The sequence below is a fragment of the Nothoprocta perdicaria genome, unplaced genomic scaffold (assembly GCF_003342845.1).
Source record: "Nothoprocta perdicaria isolate Ctin4 unplaced genomic scaffold, notPer1 scaffold_12, whole genome shotgun sequence".
In the NCBI taxonomy this organism is placed as follows: domain Eukaryota; kingdom Metazoa; phylum Chordata; class Aves; order Tinamiformes; family Tinamidae; genus Nothoprocta; species Nothoprocta perdicaria.
The window spans coordinates 711713-726568 of NW_020454316.1; the positions used below are offsets into that span (position 1 = coordinate 711713).

The 14856-nt window shown below is 61.0% G+C and overlaps 1 protein-coding gene across 2 annotated transcripts in view; it reads right to left on the minus strand.

Moving 5' to 3' along the window:
- Positions 1–4897: 4897 nt before the first annotated feature.
- PRKCB (protein kinase C beta) overlaps positions 4898–14856 on the minus strand; it is a 69612-nt gene continuing 59653 nt past the window's right edge. The window contains exons 16-17 of one of the 2 annotated variants that reach the window (XM_026054041.1): positions 13573–13713; positions 4898–5109 (exon numbers count right to left, since the gene is read on the minus strand). In XM_026054041.1, coding sequence (XP_025909826.1) covers positions 4957–5109; positions 13573–13713 — 294 coding nt within the window. In that variant the 3' untranslated portion in view covers positions 4898–4956. Of the gene's footprint in view, positions 5110–6440; positions 7659–13572; positions 13714–14856 lie in introns of those variants that run through there. The other variant, XM_026054040.1, reaches the window with a different exon arrangement.

Below are 14856 nucleotides of genomic sequence, written 5' to 3' on the forward strand. Positions count from 1 at the left end.
GGGGGGGTCGGGCTGGGGGGTTGGTGGGTCCCCTCTTTCCCGGGGGGCCGGGACGCGGCCGGGGGCAGCCCGGCTGCCGGTTCCCCCTCCCTGGCGGCCCCGGTGTGGGGCTGGGATCCTGCGCCAGCTCCCGGGGCCGCAGCAGCAGCTCTGCAGGAGCCCAGCACGGGCACATGCAGAGCTTGCATGCACGAGCTCACACACACAAGCACACATGCGTGTGCACACGTGCATGCACACGTGCATGCACACACATGTACACATACATGCATGCACCTATATGCACGCACACACACGTGTGTGCCTGCACCCACATGCCTGCACCCACACACGGCACCTACATGCACACATGTGCACCCTGCCTGCGCCCGCCGCTCACCCTGGGGAGGTTCCCTGAGCCCCCTGCCCAGCATGGGTGCCATGGGGTGAAGTGGGACAGGGAAGGGGAGGCTGGCGCTGGGCATGGCACCCTGGCGAGCGCCTTAATTGTTTGACACTGGTTAAAATGCTCACTCTGGCTCTGGTAGCTCATCGCTCGCAAACATTTTTGCTGCCAGTTGGATGAGCTCATGACTCATGCGACCTTTCCAATAAGCCCTATGGCATATCCACCTCTTATACTAATAACTTGGTAGGGGTTACGTGCAAGAGGCAGGCCGCCGGTTTACCTGATAGCGCGTTCGTCCCCACTTGCCACCGGCGGGCACGTACATGTGTGCAAGAGGCAGCTATTTCCTGATGCAAACACCAGGCTCCGAGAAGTCAGGACACGTGAGAGCCAAGTAGCCGCCTCAGCCCCGAATTTCATATTCAGCTTTGCAACACCGGCTGCTGCCTTCGCCCCCGGATGAGGACAAAAGCACCCACTGATTGGGAGCCCAGCAGAGAGTCAGGTTTATATATTGGCATGTGTATCTATAATACACGTGTATTTGGGGAGGGGACGAAGGTGCCGCTTCCTGAGGGTGCTGGGAGGCTGTGCAGGCTCTTGGGCCGCGGCGCCGGGCGCTGCTCCGGGTGGCGGGTGCTGCGGGCGGGATGCGGGGCTGGGGGCTGCGCACGGGGCGGGCAGGAGGCCGCGGAGCTGCCCCCGCAGGGGGTTGCAGCCTCCCCGGGTATTTCAGGCTGGCGCGGGGGCACCCGCAGCGCACGCTCGGCTCCGGCAAGGAGGGCTGTGCCGGAGCCCGGCCGGGCTGTGCCGGAGCCCAGCGCTCAGCCGGCCCTGCGGCGCCCTCGCTGCTCCCTCCAGCCCACGGGCAGGAGGAGGCTGGGAGGAGGCTCTGCGGGAGGAGGCCGGGATGCAGGGGAAGGCCCTAGCGCTGCCGGCCACGCTGGGGGGGTCGGGTCCCACCTGGGCTCTGCAGGGACCTGGGCTGGCGCTGCCGGTCACACTGCGCTCCGGGCACCTCCCTAATCGGGTTTTTCCAGTTGCTCCGCTGGAGACTCCAACTTCGGAATTCATTAAGTTCACTGCTGAAAGCTGAGTCATTTGTCACCATGGTTTTGTCATTAGCTCCCATAATTAGGGGAGGTGTCACCAAAGCGAATGCTTCCTCTGCAGCAGCCACTATAACGGGCACTGGGAAGTCTCAAAGCACTGGGGACGCAGGAGTCACTGGCGGCATTCCCACAGCTGGGAAATGCCGGCACCATCGGCTCTCTGGTGGGCTCCACATGGAGCCCAGTGTCCTGGCATCAGGGCTGGGGACAGTTTGGGTGCATGAGGGTCCCATCCGCAGCAATGACCCCAGAGTCCCAGATCTCCCCGTTGTCCCCCAGTCACCGAGTCACACTCACAGGGTTTCTTTAAAATTATACATTTTATTTTCTCATACATGCAGCAAATAGATAAAGAGTATATGCCCATCTAAAAGGAGGTCTAGGAAGGAGAACCCTGGACAAACACAGAGCAGGTAGTCTAGGATGTAGAAAAGTCATCAAATACTTGCAGGTGAAATCAAATCCACAAACACAAACTGATCAACGATAAACATGTTCAGTTTTTTTTTCCACTTGGTTTTCAGTTGCCGGCTGGGACGTGGTCAGAGACAAACAGCTTGGATGACACTTCCATGCATGGAGCAGGATGTGGCAGTGCCGGGAGCGCCTGCCCGTGGAGCCGCTCCGCACCCGGTCCCCGTCCTCGGAGCCGCTCCGCGCCTCGTCCCCCTTCCCGCTGGCCTTCCTGGTTGCGGCTGAGCTTCCCACCGCGGGCTCTGCCCCACGCAACCCCCCTGGTTTATTAAAGAGATCGGGTGGGTTAACGGCCGCTGCCACCGCAGCCCCCCGCCCCGGCAGCGAGGCGCCCTGGTGTCCAGCTGGGCTAGGGTGGCAGCGGCAGCAGGTCACAGCGGCCACGTACCCAGGGCGGCCCGCGGGACCCAGCCACGCAGGGCAGCAGAGGGGCTGCGGAGGGACCAGGATTTGCAGGAAGAGCCAGGGCAGCTGCCAGCGATGCCACCTGCGCCCTGGGCACAGCCGGGGACACGCGGCAGGGACGTGAGGGCTGAGCACCCCTGGGTGCTGCCACAGTGGGCAGCACCGCTCCTGCACCCACACCGTGTCCTCTGTGCCAACACCATGCTGTGCTATCAGTGCCAACACCGTGCTGTACCATCAGTACCAATGCTGTGCCATGCCACCAGCACCAATGCTGTGCCATGACCACCACTGTGCATGCCATCAGCGCCAACACTGCTGTGCCACCAGCTCCCACATCGTGCCAGCAGCACCCACACCATGCCAGCAGCACCGTCGCCATGCCATGAGCAGTCAGATGCCGCCGTGCCATCAGTACCAGCTCTGTGCCACCAGCCATTGCACCAGCCATGCCATCTGCACCCGCGCCATGCTGTGCCATCAGCACCCACGCTGCACCATGAGCACCCGCACAGCCAGCAGCACCCACACTGCACCATGAGCACCCACACAGCCAGCAGCACCCATGCTGGGCCATGAGCACCCGCACAGCCAGCAGCACCCACGCTGCACCATGAGCACCCGCACAGCCAGCAGCACCCACACTGCACCATGAGCACCCGCACAGCCAGTAGTGCCCACACCAGGCCATGAGCACCTGCCATCAGCACCCACGTCGTGCCATGAGCACCCGCACAGCCAGCAGTGCCCACATCGTGACCAGCCATCGGTGCCCAAGGGGGAAGGAAGCACTGAGCTGGGGCGAAGGCAGCAGCATTTCCCCGCCGGGGGACACGTCGTGGCCTGGGTGCCCCTGCCCATCCGCACCCGCCGCGCTGCTCACGGGCACCCCCTTCCCCCGGCCTTCCTCCAGCGCCAGGCCCCGGGGACGGAGCCTCCCACAGCCCTGCGTGGTGACCGGACGGCCGAGGTTCCCTCAGCTGATGACGGCAAACGGAGCCGCTGGCACTTGGTCCTTCCTCGAGGGCTCGACGTCCCTGCAAGGGGCTTGGCAAGCAGCAGCTCACGGTGGCCCTTCGGGTCCCGCCTGGCCAGGTCCTCCTGCAGCGTGGAGCCCTTCTCCTGTGAGTGCCCTGCACCAGGCAGCCTGCTCCCACGGGTGACATCGCGCCCACTCTGATTGCGGAGGCTTCTGTGGGGCTGGGGGCTGCGCAGGCGCTGCCGGCGCTCCGGGCATTAAGCGCATCCCGCTCCATGCAGCAGTGTCGCTCCGAGCGCAGAGCAGGGTCCCAAGCGGAGCAGAGCCCGCGCCACGCGGCACGTCCCGGCTCCGTGCCGGAGCCTCCGCGGGAGCACACGGGATCTGAACGCACGAAAGGAAAACATTCACCACTGGAGGAAAACTAGCTCTGCAGCGACAGGTTCGGAAGGTGCAGGAACGAACATGCTCGGAGCACCCGGCGCGGGCTGCAGGGGCTACGAGCCCTCCCGCCAGAAACGAAGCCCAGCTCGGGGGCGCTCCGGTCCCCGTCTGACGCGACATCTCCATCACCCCCCCGTGGATCTGGCACAATTTGCAGTTTTTCAGGCTGTGTTTTGTGGCCGCCAGCCCAGGGCTGCTCTGGGGCCCCGGGCTCCGAGCGGTGGCCTCGGCAGCGGCTCTTGTCCTTAGGGAGCCATTAGCAGCGGGGGAGCATTTCCCCGGGAGCCCAAGGTCTAGAAAAGATTCACAAACCGGGATTTTGCTTATAGGATTCTGTGTGATTCATAAAATCCCACCCCCGTTTTCCCCCCGGTCATGAAGGCATGTGTATTTACACTGGGATCGGAACGGCTGCAGAAAGCACAGGTCTGCTTCTTGCAAAGCCCTGCGCGCTGCAGGGATGCGGAGCACGCAGCCCGCGCGGGCCGGCCGCCTGCAGCGCCCAGCTCACCAGAAACCTGCGAACGCTGCAGGGGGCCCGGAGCCGGGAGCGATTCCCGCGGGAACCTTCACCGAAATCAGGTAAATCAGCATGGCTGTAAAATTCATGATTTTGAGGCTCTAAGAGTGGAGGGTGTCAAGTATAAAAGTTGCCTTTAGAAATAGCCCTCAGTACAGCCCTTTGTGGCGGGCGTAGGTTCGGTTGCTAAACTGTAAATCGAGAATATAAACGTGTTTTGTTTTGGTAGAATATTAATATCCTTTACAGAGCTGCTAAATTTTGACGGTGCCTGTGAAAAAACAGGAGAGAGACTTATGAGCGTGCTGACAGAGTATATCAAAACTGCAAACTGTTCCAGATGTTAAAAAAAAAAAAAAAAAAGGAAAAAGGAAAAGCCACCTTTCGCTTAGAAAAAGGTTTGCTCTGATTACAGGGACGGGGAAGACGCTCGTGCTGCGGCGCCGGGGGCCGCGCCGCGAGCCGCCCGCCGCGCTCTGCTAGGACGGGCTCACGCTCACGGCAAGCTGCGGCACAAGGGCTTAGAACATCGACCATGCGAAGCATTGCAGGGGAGCGGCGTGGGGCGGCGATGGGCGGCTGCGGCGCGGGCCAGGGCTCGCGGGGACACGAGCGCCGCTCGCCCCGGCGCCGGCTACACGTTAATGACGAACTCGGGGTTGGTGTAGGAGAATCCCGCAAACTCGTTCTGGTCCAGGTTCATGATGAAGAGCTTGTCGGTGGGCGTGAGCTCCACGGGCTGCCGGGTGAACTCCTTGTCGAAGTTGGACGTGTCGCGCTTGTCCTTCTGTTGGGCGGAAAGCAGAGCGTTAAGCTGGCGGCGGCAGCGCGGGCGCCGCGGGACTCGCTCGGCACGCACAGCACACGGGCAGGCACTGACGGCAACACACAGCGGCCGGGGACAAGCTCCAAACGACGGCAACACTCAGCGCTTGCGCAGAGCCGGTGTCCGGGGGCTGCCGGCGCGGGGCCGCCCGCGGCCACAGCCCCGGCCCCGGCGATGGCCCCGGCGCTGCCCGGGGACGCGGCCCCCTTCCCGGGGCTGCCGGAGAGGGCGCCACGCTCACAGCGCCCGCTCGCCCGGCCATGGGTCCCGCTGCGCCCCGCGCCCTTCGCGTGGCGCCGAGCCGTGCACGTGGCCCCTCCTGGGTGTCCCTCAGCAGCAGCAGCTCCTCCATCCCGCGCCGGTGACACCAGGGCCACCACGTCCTCCGGAGATGCCGTTCCATGGGAAGCCGGGAATGAGCAGGGCGGAGGAGCGGGGAGGACCTGCGGACGCGGCCTCCTGTGCCAGAGCGGTGGGGCCGCGCTCGGCCCGTCCCTCCTCGTCGCTCGTCCCGGCCGCGCCGCTTCGGCTCCGTCCGCTCCCGTGTGGGCGCCCGGTGTCCCCCGAGCCGCCGCGCGGCCCCGGCGGCTCTGCCGCGAGGGGAGCAGCAGCAGGACGGGCCGCCGGAGCCCCAAACCTCGGAGCTGCCGCCCGCTCCCAGGGGCCGTTCCCGGGGGAGCAGCACGAGGCTTCGGCTCCGCTGCTGCCTCCTGCGGAGAGGCCGCAGCCTCCAGGAGCCCCGGGGCCTCCTGCAGCCGCCCGCGCAGGACGCTCCAGGAGGGAAGAGTCCGGCAGGGCTCCGCGGGCCTCCTCGCCAGGGCCTTCCTCCATCTCCTCCCTTCTCTCCTTGTCCTTCCTTCACGTCCTTCCTGTCCTTCAAGTCCTTCCTTCTCTCCTTGTCCTTCCTCTTTTCCACATCCTTCCTCCTCTCCATGTCCTTCCTCTTTCACATCCTTCCTCCTCTCCATGTCCTTCCTTCTCTCCATGCCCTTCCCCTTCTCTGCATCCATCCTCTTCTCCAAGTCCTTCCTCTTTTCCACCTCCTCCTTCTTCTCCAGGTCCTTCCTCCTCTCCAGGTCCTTCCTGGGGACACAGGACTCCTCTCCCCGCTGCTGAGCGCGGTGCTGGTGGGAATTGCCACCCTCGGGACAAGCAGGTGGGCGCCGAGGAGCCCGGCCTCGCTGCCTGCGCGGCGGCCTCGGGGCCTCCCGGAGCTCCGGGCCTCTCGCAGGGGTGCGCAAAGAAACGCGGGTGGCTTTGACAGTGATTTCCCACTTTTTATTTCATGATCAGTATTGGAAAAAAAAAAGAATTGGCACGTTACAGCTTGGAGCAGCTTGATACAAGTGACAGCCCACGAACATCTGCAGAGCGGTATAAAAGGAAGCTATGGGGTTGTTACCGTTTCAAGAGAACTTCATCCTTCCTGAAGCCTGCTTTGATGCCAGGAACCAAACTTAGGCAATTTAAATATCTAGCGGCAATGTTTTTTTAAGTAGGAATATTAGTTAAAACAGATTTCTTTACAAGCTCCATATCAGAATTCACAATACTGTTCAATGTTAAATAGCATCTCATTTGTGTTAATATCATTTTTGACACATTTAAAGCGCAAGTAACAAACTCAGCTGCTTTGGCAATTAGAAAAAGAAACCGTTTCGATATGAAGAACCATGTTACGTGATGTTTACTAGGGTGACCATGGACTTGAAAGCGTTCACAACAGTTCTGTCAAATTCCCTGCTTTGCACCGGATCCATGTCTTTCGATAAGAGCGCTACTCAGAAACTGCACAACGAGGAGAAATCCAGGGAAAGGGCGCCGGCCTCGGCTCACAGCGCGGAGAGCGGAGCGGGGATGGATCTCCACGGCACGGAGCAAGGGGGCTGCGTCCCGGCCGGGAGCTCGCAGCGCGCGCTGGCACGGCGGGAAAGGCTCCACAAAATCCCTCGCTCGCCACTAACGCTAAGAAGGCTGCGGATGAAATGCTCGAGATTACGTGGAAATACCGGGAAGGAGCGGGAATCGGGGCACGGGCTGCAGAGACTGCTCCTAATCGCCGGGCCCGGGCGCTGCTGGGCACAGCCCGTGGTCACCTCTGCTACACGGTGAATTCTGCTCGTTGCTTACAAATAAAATTCGATAAAAACGTATTTGCGGTACTTACTGCACAGCACCTACCATTCAGGCATGCCCCGAATCGTGTGAAGACACTCCTGGCTTTGAAATATGGTCACTCTAGCATCATGACTAAAGAAAAACCATGAATGCGACTTTGCAATGGAAAATGTCACCACGACAGCAGCTGGGACCGGATGGTAAAGATGCAGGGATGAGATCTACACAGCTACTTAGCTCTTGGCTTCAGGCTTAAAAAACTCAGAGTTAACAAAGGAAAATCCTTCGAATTCTGCCTGGTCAATGTTCCTGATGACTTCCTGGTCGGGAGGTGTTAAGACGGGTGGATGGCGGGTGAAAAACCGGTCGAAGTTTTCAGCATTGCGTCCACACTATGAGAGGGGAAAAAAAGAACGTATGGTGGGTGGAGAAGCAAAGCAAACGGATGGGCCTGAGCTCCCCCCAGCCCTGCTGAGCAGCACATGGCGGAAAGCAAAAACGGTGCAAAACACTCAGGAATTCTGCTAACTCCAGGCAACTCGCGCTCGCCGGGAAACCCTCCGGCTGCAGCGCCACGGGGAGCTGCAGGAGGGACGGGGCGGGAGGCCGCGTGGCACCGCGTCTGCACACGCAGCGCTTTGCCCGGCGCTTTGCCCCCTGCGCGCCTGCCCTGCGCCCCGTCCTCGTGCCCTGCAAAGCGGGAGCGTCCTCCCCGCTCCGGCCTCGCGCCGGGCGCTCCCGCTCGCTCCCTGCTCCTCCCCTCGCCCTCTCCGTGCTTCAAGCGCTGCCACAATTTTTTCCTGGTATTTAACTGCCATTTGCTGGGGAAACAGATTTACATTTTTAATAAACGCCAGGCTAAATAGAATAAAATATTAAAGTCAAACGCATGTAAACGCCGACATCTCCCAGCTCCGTCCTCTGCTGGAGAGCAGGTGCCAGGGAAGGCAGCGCGAGCATCCGTCAGCCTCCAATGTCATGTTCTTTTGGCAGCCCCTATTATGCTCTGACAGCAACCGAGCGAGACGCTCGCTCTCCCAGCCCTCCGACAAGCTGCACGGGTAACGCCTGAGCCGGGTTTAACTCCAGCTGGGGACCTGCCGGCGCGCCGCGGCCGCAGGGACCTCGCGGGGACACGCAGCCTGCTCCCGGGCACTGCACTGACTGAGCAGGAAGCACCCGTCACCCGAGGTGATCCGGCAGATTCAACGTGTCCCAACGCTACGCTGATGGAATTGCAAGATTATCCCTGACGAGCAGGGGGCTCCTGAGCTAAGGACCTGAGCAAGATCTATCGCAGCGCTGCGGTCTGCGGGCAGAGCCGGCTGCTGCTCCAGCCCGTGCAATCGGGTTCAGCTTTGGCGTCTTGCAAGAGGGTGTTTTAGAGGCTGGACATGTGAGCACCAGCCCGACGGCTGCCCGAAAGCCATCGCATTAGCATCAGAATGGAAAATAAATGCACAAAAATGAAGTTGCCAGTTCCGCGAAGCCTGGGAGCTAAAACGATGAAACGAAGAGACACGGGCTTTTCTAGGCCATGTTGTCACCAGCCCTCCCTGCTAGCAGGGAAATAAAACAAACCATCAGCAAGACACGGGAGCAAGTGTGCAGCGCTGCAGGTGACGGGTCGTCATGCCCAACGGAGCAGCCTCACCTGCTAATAAGCAGCTCACCTGTGACGCTGCCGTCTCCCAACGTGCGGCTAAAGGTTTACAGGGCTTTGAAAATATCGCTGTCATTTCCCATTAGCTTCACGAGAACTTGCAGACGCAAGGCAGCTCACATGTGAAACGGCTGACAGCACCAGCCTTGCTTTTGCTATAGAGAAATGAGCTGCCTTAAAAAAAAAAATCAAAAGAACCAAAATCCATCATAAAGATTTAAAAACTAATCCTTGTGAACTGCTTCCAGTTATTGGGATAAAAGGTACAAATGCATTTTTAATATGTATATTGGCAAGGAATAATTCTCACCGTAATATCAGAAAGGGAGAATATTGGACGGAAAGTCTTTCGCATGGCGGTGAGGCTCGTGGCTGCGTTGATCCTGCTCCGAGCTGGGAGCCGCAGAGCACCGGCCAGAGCTGCCGCGGGGTGAAAGCAGCACCCCGAGCGCTGCAAGTTGGTCGGGGTTTGGGGAAGCCGCGTGCAACCCCAAGCGCGGAGGCTGCGGCCGCATCGTCCTCGGGCACCAAACCCCCTTTGGTGCCCACTGCCAAGCCCCCATGAGGGTGAGGATGAAGGGGAAGGAGCCGCTCCGGCTGCTGTCTGCGGGAGCACCAGCTCTGCAGCTTCTAAAATTAAGCTCGTCTTTGAGGGAAGGGAGACATCCTGTACGAATTTTTACATTTATCTAAAGCCATGTTGTGAAAAATCCGCCTCATTTTAGTACTATATTAATGTACAGGCATCGCTCCATCCTGAACGGAGAAAGGGGGAGGGTGGGAGTTTATCTTACATAAATCCCCAACGTGTCCTGTCTAATATTTATAGCCAACACAGAGTGACTTTTTTTTGCAGCTGCAAAAATAAAGCTGTCAGCTTAGCAGATAGCCTTTTTATTTTATCAGTTTCTAGCTTGATTTCAAATAGAGACAAAAGGCACAATAAAATATTTGCCATTGATCCCCAAGATGCCTTCAAAGGCTGTAAACGGCCATTTCCCTGCCGAGACGGAGCCGTCTCCGCTCTCCGTGCCCTCGTCTCCGCTCTTTGCTGCTGTGGCCACGGGCTCCTGCTGCGCTCACGGGCCAGGTGCATCAATCCCTCTTTGCTGCTCCCATTCCCAGCCCATTCCCCGAGCTCCCAAGGGCCAGGGAAGCCCCTCAGCGGGGCTGCACTCTGCAAATTCAACTATCGCCGGGGCTTTGCCACCCCGTCCTGCCCGTGGGCTGCGCGTGCAGCGGCCAGCGCCCAGCGAGCGGGATTAGCCGCGTAATCCCCCGGCTGGAGCACGAAGATAAAAGCTAATATTTGGGACAGAGTTTAACTGTAAAAGCTGGCTCGGGGTCAGATTCCCGAAGGTGCTGGGGATGTTTCTGAGGGAGGCTGGCATCTCGCGGGGGACGCAGCGGCCCATGTGCCGCGGCTGCTGCTGCACATTGGAAAACTGGCTCGTCGCCACTCACGGAAGATCACGGCTCTTAAATACTGCTGGAAATAGAACCTCGTGGTTAGGGAATCTGGCTCTCTGCAGGGAAGCGGGAGCCACAGGGGCCCTCCTGCCCCGGTAGGGAGCAGGGCGGCACATTCCCGGTCAGCGACTGCCCGCTCCGATCCCGCGCACGGAGCACGTTGGTCACTGCTGCATGCAAAGGCCAGGGACAAGCTGCTGACATGTTCTTCACATGCAGCATCCTGCCTTCCATCTCTGTCCATGAACCCATTGGAGTGGAGGCTCTAATGCCAAAACCTCCTCCCCTACGGATGGAAGCAAAAGCTGCAAACCAGCCCATGCAGGAGAGCCAGAACTCTCCCCAAATCTGCTCTATAAATGGCATTCCAACACTAATTAATTCAAAGCAATCACAAGAAAGTCTAATTTATGCAATTAAAAATTATTAGATTAAACGCAATTTTTAAACCCCCATCCTGTTGTGAGCAGTCCTGTGCTCTGCCATGTGACTTAACACTCTACCAGTCTTTATGCAAAGTAAAGGAGTAATTAGATACCCAAAACAATAATTATCTCAAGGAGAGTCCAGGATGCAGCCTGGTGCAAACACACGTGCCGGGCAGCGCCGTGCGAGGGGTCCCAGGGACGCGGGAAGCCGGGAGCTGCCGGCGGCAGCTCAACCCGGCCTGAGCTCCCTCCTTATGGCCCCGATAGAGCAATGCGAGCTGCGATGCCCGTGGCATCCCGGGAGCCCCATTCCCATTCCCTGCTCCGCAGCAGGACCTGACCATCGCCTCCCGCATCCGCACTGAGGCAGGATCAAAGGCAGCGAGCCCCGCACCAACACCCATGCGTGTGCTCCCCGCTCGGCCTTCCCACACACACAGCCTGCCACCGCGATGCCTACTGCACACCCTGCTCATCCCACCTGCACCCGGCTCATTCCCACAAGCCGGGCATGCGGGTGCCAGCTCCGGGCATGCCGGGAGCCCCGTTCCCATTCCCTGCTCCACAGCAGGACCCGACCATCGCCTCCCGCATCCGCACCGATCAAAGGCAGCGAGCCCGGCACGGGGCAGCAAGCGGCACCGGCGCCACGGGCAGCAGAGCCTGCCCTGCCGCCCGCCGAGCACGCCCTGGAGCCGCACCAGCCCCGTGTCTCCTTTCCGTGCCCCTCTGCTCCGCTCTGGCCGATGGCAGGGAAGGAGCAGCGCTCCGCAGCGCGGAGGCAGAGCTGCTGCAGTACCAGCTACCAGCAGGTACCCGCCTTGCCTTAATCCTGCCTAAATCCTACATCAACCGTACCTGCCTTGCACTTAATCTCCTTGTCCTATCAAATGTTAAGATTTTTTCCCAACGCCAGCTGTTAGGTGAAAAGCAGGAGACAATAGCTTACCATCCTCTGCTCCGAGGTCGGTGATCAAAAGGATATTTAAAGAAATAAGACATTTAAAGCAGGACAAAATTTGCATACTTTAAACACAGAAACAGTAAGAAAGTGCTTTGACAGAATTCAGCCTCTAACAGTAAGAAACAAACAAACAAACAAACAACAGATAACACTGCGCATGAATGCAGAGGTGTGAGGACGGCAGTGGTTATGGGTGAGGAAGAGGAAGGACGCTCAGGGGCATGAAGCTCGTGGTGCTGCGCTGGTGCCGAGGCGAGCCCAGGCGGACACCTGGGCCCGCTTGTGTCTGGCACTGCGAGCACCCTGTGAGCACCCTACGAGCACCCTGTGAGCACCCTATGAGCACCCTGCGAGCACCCTATGAGCACCCTGTGAGCACCCTATGAGCACCCTGCGAGCACCCTGACCTGCAGCCGCCCGTGCACGGGCACCAACTGCGTCCCCGGCCGTCTGCTGCACGCTCCTGCACCGCCCGAGCCAGGGCCCCGCGGCGGCACCTTCCCTACGTGGCGTGCGCCTTGGCGCTGACCCGGCGGCGCCGCCGCGGCAGCCCGGCCCGGCACGCACGGGTCGTTCTCTTGCGTTTCCTCTTCGCCACCGCAGCCCCGGAGCGCCGGGCAGGGCGGGCGCTCGAGCGCGGGCTCGGACGCTCCGGGGCGTCAACGAGCAGGGCTGAAGGTAAGCACTGATGGGCAGGCTGGGCTCGCGAGGGGCTAACGGGCCGTTCGCTCGTGCTTGGCCACTCCAGCAGGAGCTGCAGGAGGGACGAAACCCGGTGTGAAACGGGCTCCCAGCATGTCTCTTCCCTGGGGGAAAAGCCCAGTTAAACCCATGCAGCCTCTCTGATCTTTGAGTTGCGCCCTAGGGCGATGGATGGAGAGAACTGGCAGGTCCCATCTCCATCGCTGGGACAGGTACCAGTGGCAGCATGTGAGCGGGACCGAACTTGGGTTCACTGCTCCAGTGCCCCAGCTGCAGGACGGGACACACGGATGCGCTCACCCTTTATGGGCTCCGGACACATCCGTGACCCCAGCAGGGACAGATGGAGATGGAGAAACCAGGGAGATGCTCCCTCATCTCCAAGCTGCTGCAATCCCAGTGCCTGCTCCATGGGAAGGGCTGGGAGCGCAGGGATGGGGATTGGGAACCCAGGGATGCGGATCCGCAGCTTGGGGCCCTCCATCCTCGTGCACTGCCCATCCGTGTCACTGCGGGGTCTCACCCGCTCCGCGCTCCAGGCTCTGCCGGGTGGAGGCATCCTCCTCCAGGAGCAACTGGAGGGATAACTCGGAGAGCAGAACCCCTCGCCTGCCCCCAGGCAGCTCCTCCCCATGGGAAACCATCCCCGAGCAGGGCTCCTCTGCAGCCGAGGCCCCAGCCTCGCTCCCCCGGCCTCGGGGAGAAGCTGTTGTGCGAGATGGAGCTTTGCTACCCAAGCACAGGGGCTCGGCGCGCGAGCAGAGCTTTGTGTAGCAGAGACCCGCTCAGCTTCGGCAGGAGGGGAAAGCAGCAATTCCAACCCCGGAATAACGAACCCAGCAGAGTCTCAGCGCGCTGGCATGGGCCGCGCAGCACCCCCCGCTCCGGCGGGCTGCACCCAGCACGAGCACCCGGCACGCGGCAGGCCTGCGGAGCAGCCCCGTGCCAGCAGCTCCGGCACGAGCCGCGCGGCGGGGCGGCCGGCAGCGCCCGCGGAGCCGCACAGAGCGGCACGGAGCGGCACGGAGCGGCACGGAGCCGCACGGAGCCGCACGGAGCCGCGCGCCTGGCGCACTCACCGCCTTGGGCTTGAAGGGCGGCTGGATCTCCTTGCGCTCCAGCTTGTCCCAGTCGATGTAGCGGAAGAACGCGTGCTCCTTGATGTCCCGCTCGCCCTCCGGGCCGCAGCCCAGCCGCTTGGCCGGGTGCTTGGTCATCAGCTTGAGGGAGAAAAAGGAGAAACGGGGATTTGCGCCGTGCCCGACTCCTTTACCAGCAGCGGGAGCAGCGTCACCAGGACGGGAGGCCCTGGGTTGCTGGAACGGAGGTGATGCCAGGGCCGGTGCCAGGTGAAAGGAACCCACCCCACCTCCCTCTGCACCCCGGGGCAGAATGGCAGCACCCAGCCGTGTGTATCCATGTGTGTGCAAGCTGTGGTAAGGAATGCCGGGCAGCGAGGCAGGCGCGGGCACGGGCCCCTTCCCTGCGCGACGGCAGGTCAGGACGCCACGCGCCCACCGAAGGGCACACGGGCACCCCTCCTTGCAGCTCTGTTGTGCACAGCTCGATGCACCCCCAGCAGCAAATACAGTCTATGTTAATTTACTAACGAGCTTTTCCTGGTCAGAAGCCCACGGCCTACCTGGCAGCTCTTTTACACACCCGCAGACCCCGCTTGCATTCAAGCATTGCTCTCAGCCTCCCTGCTGCTGAGCACAGGCACCACCAAAGCAGCCGAGCGCGGCTCAGCCCCTGGTCCCATGGGTCACTGGAAGCCGCGCAGCATTTCCAACACGTGCCACCAGAAATGAAATTGTCCCGGTCCCTGCTGTGCTCTTATTCGCGCCAGCTCGGAGGCACCAGCTGTTATGGATACACCGGACCCTGTCAGCACGCAGGTTGGGGCTCTGGGATTACGGGGATAATCATTTAGCATTGTTTGTATGAAACAGGAACAAGTTGATTTAATCCTCAGGCTAATACGTGCCAAACCCTCATGTTTCCGTAGATGAAGGAGGATGCTCCAGACCCCAGATCACCCCAGCTCTGCTCCTGCCCTGCTGCTTGCACGGCCGCTTGCGCCCCGCGCCCACTGCGAGCACCCATGGCCAAAACTGCCCGTGTGGCTGCTGGCGCCCGCCAGGCTCCCGGCACGGCGGGTGCCACGGGACAGGGCTGGCGCAGCGCCCCGCGCCCTGCAGCCCCGCGGTGCAGACACCGTGCGCACGCTGCGAGCTCCACCACGGGGGTGCCACGGGACGGGGCTGGTGCAGCACCCTGCGCCCTGCAGCCCCGCGGTGCAGACACCGTGTGCACGCGGCGAGCTCCACCACGGGGGTGCCACGGGACGGGGCTGGCGCAGC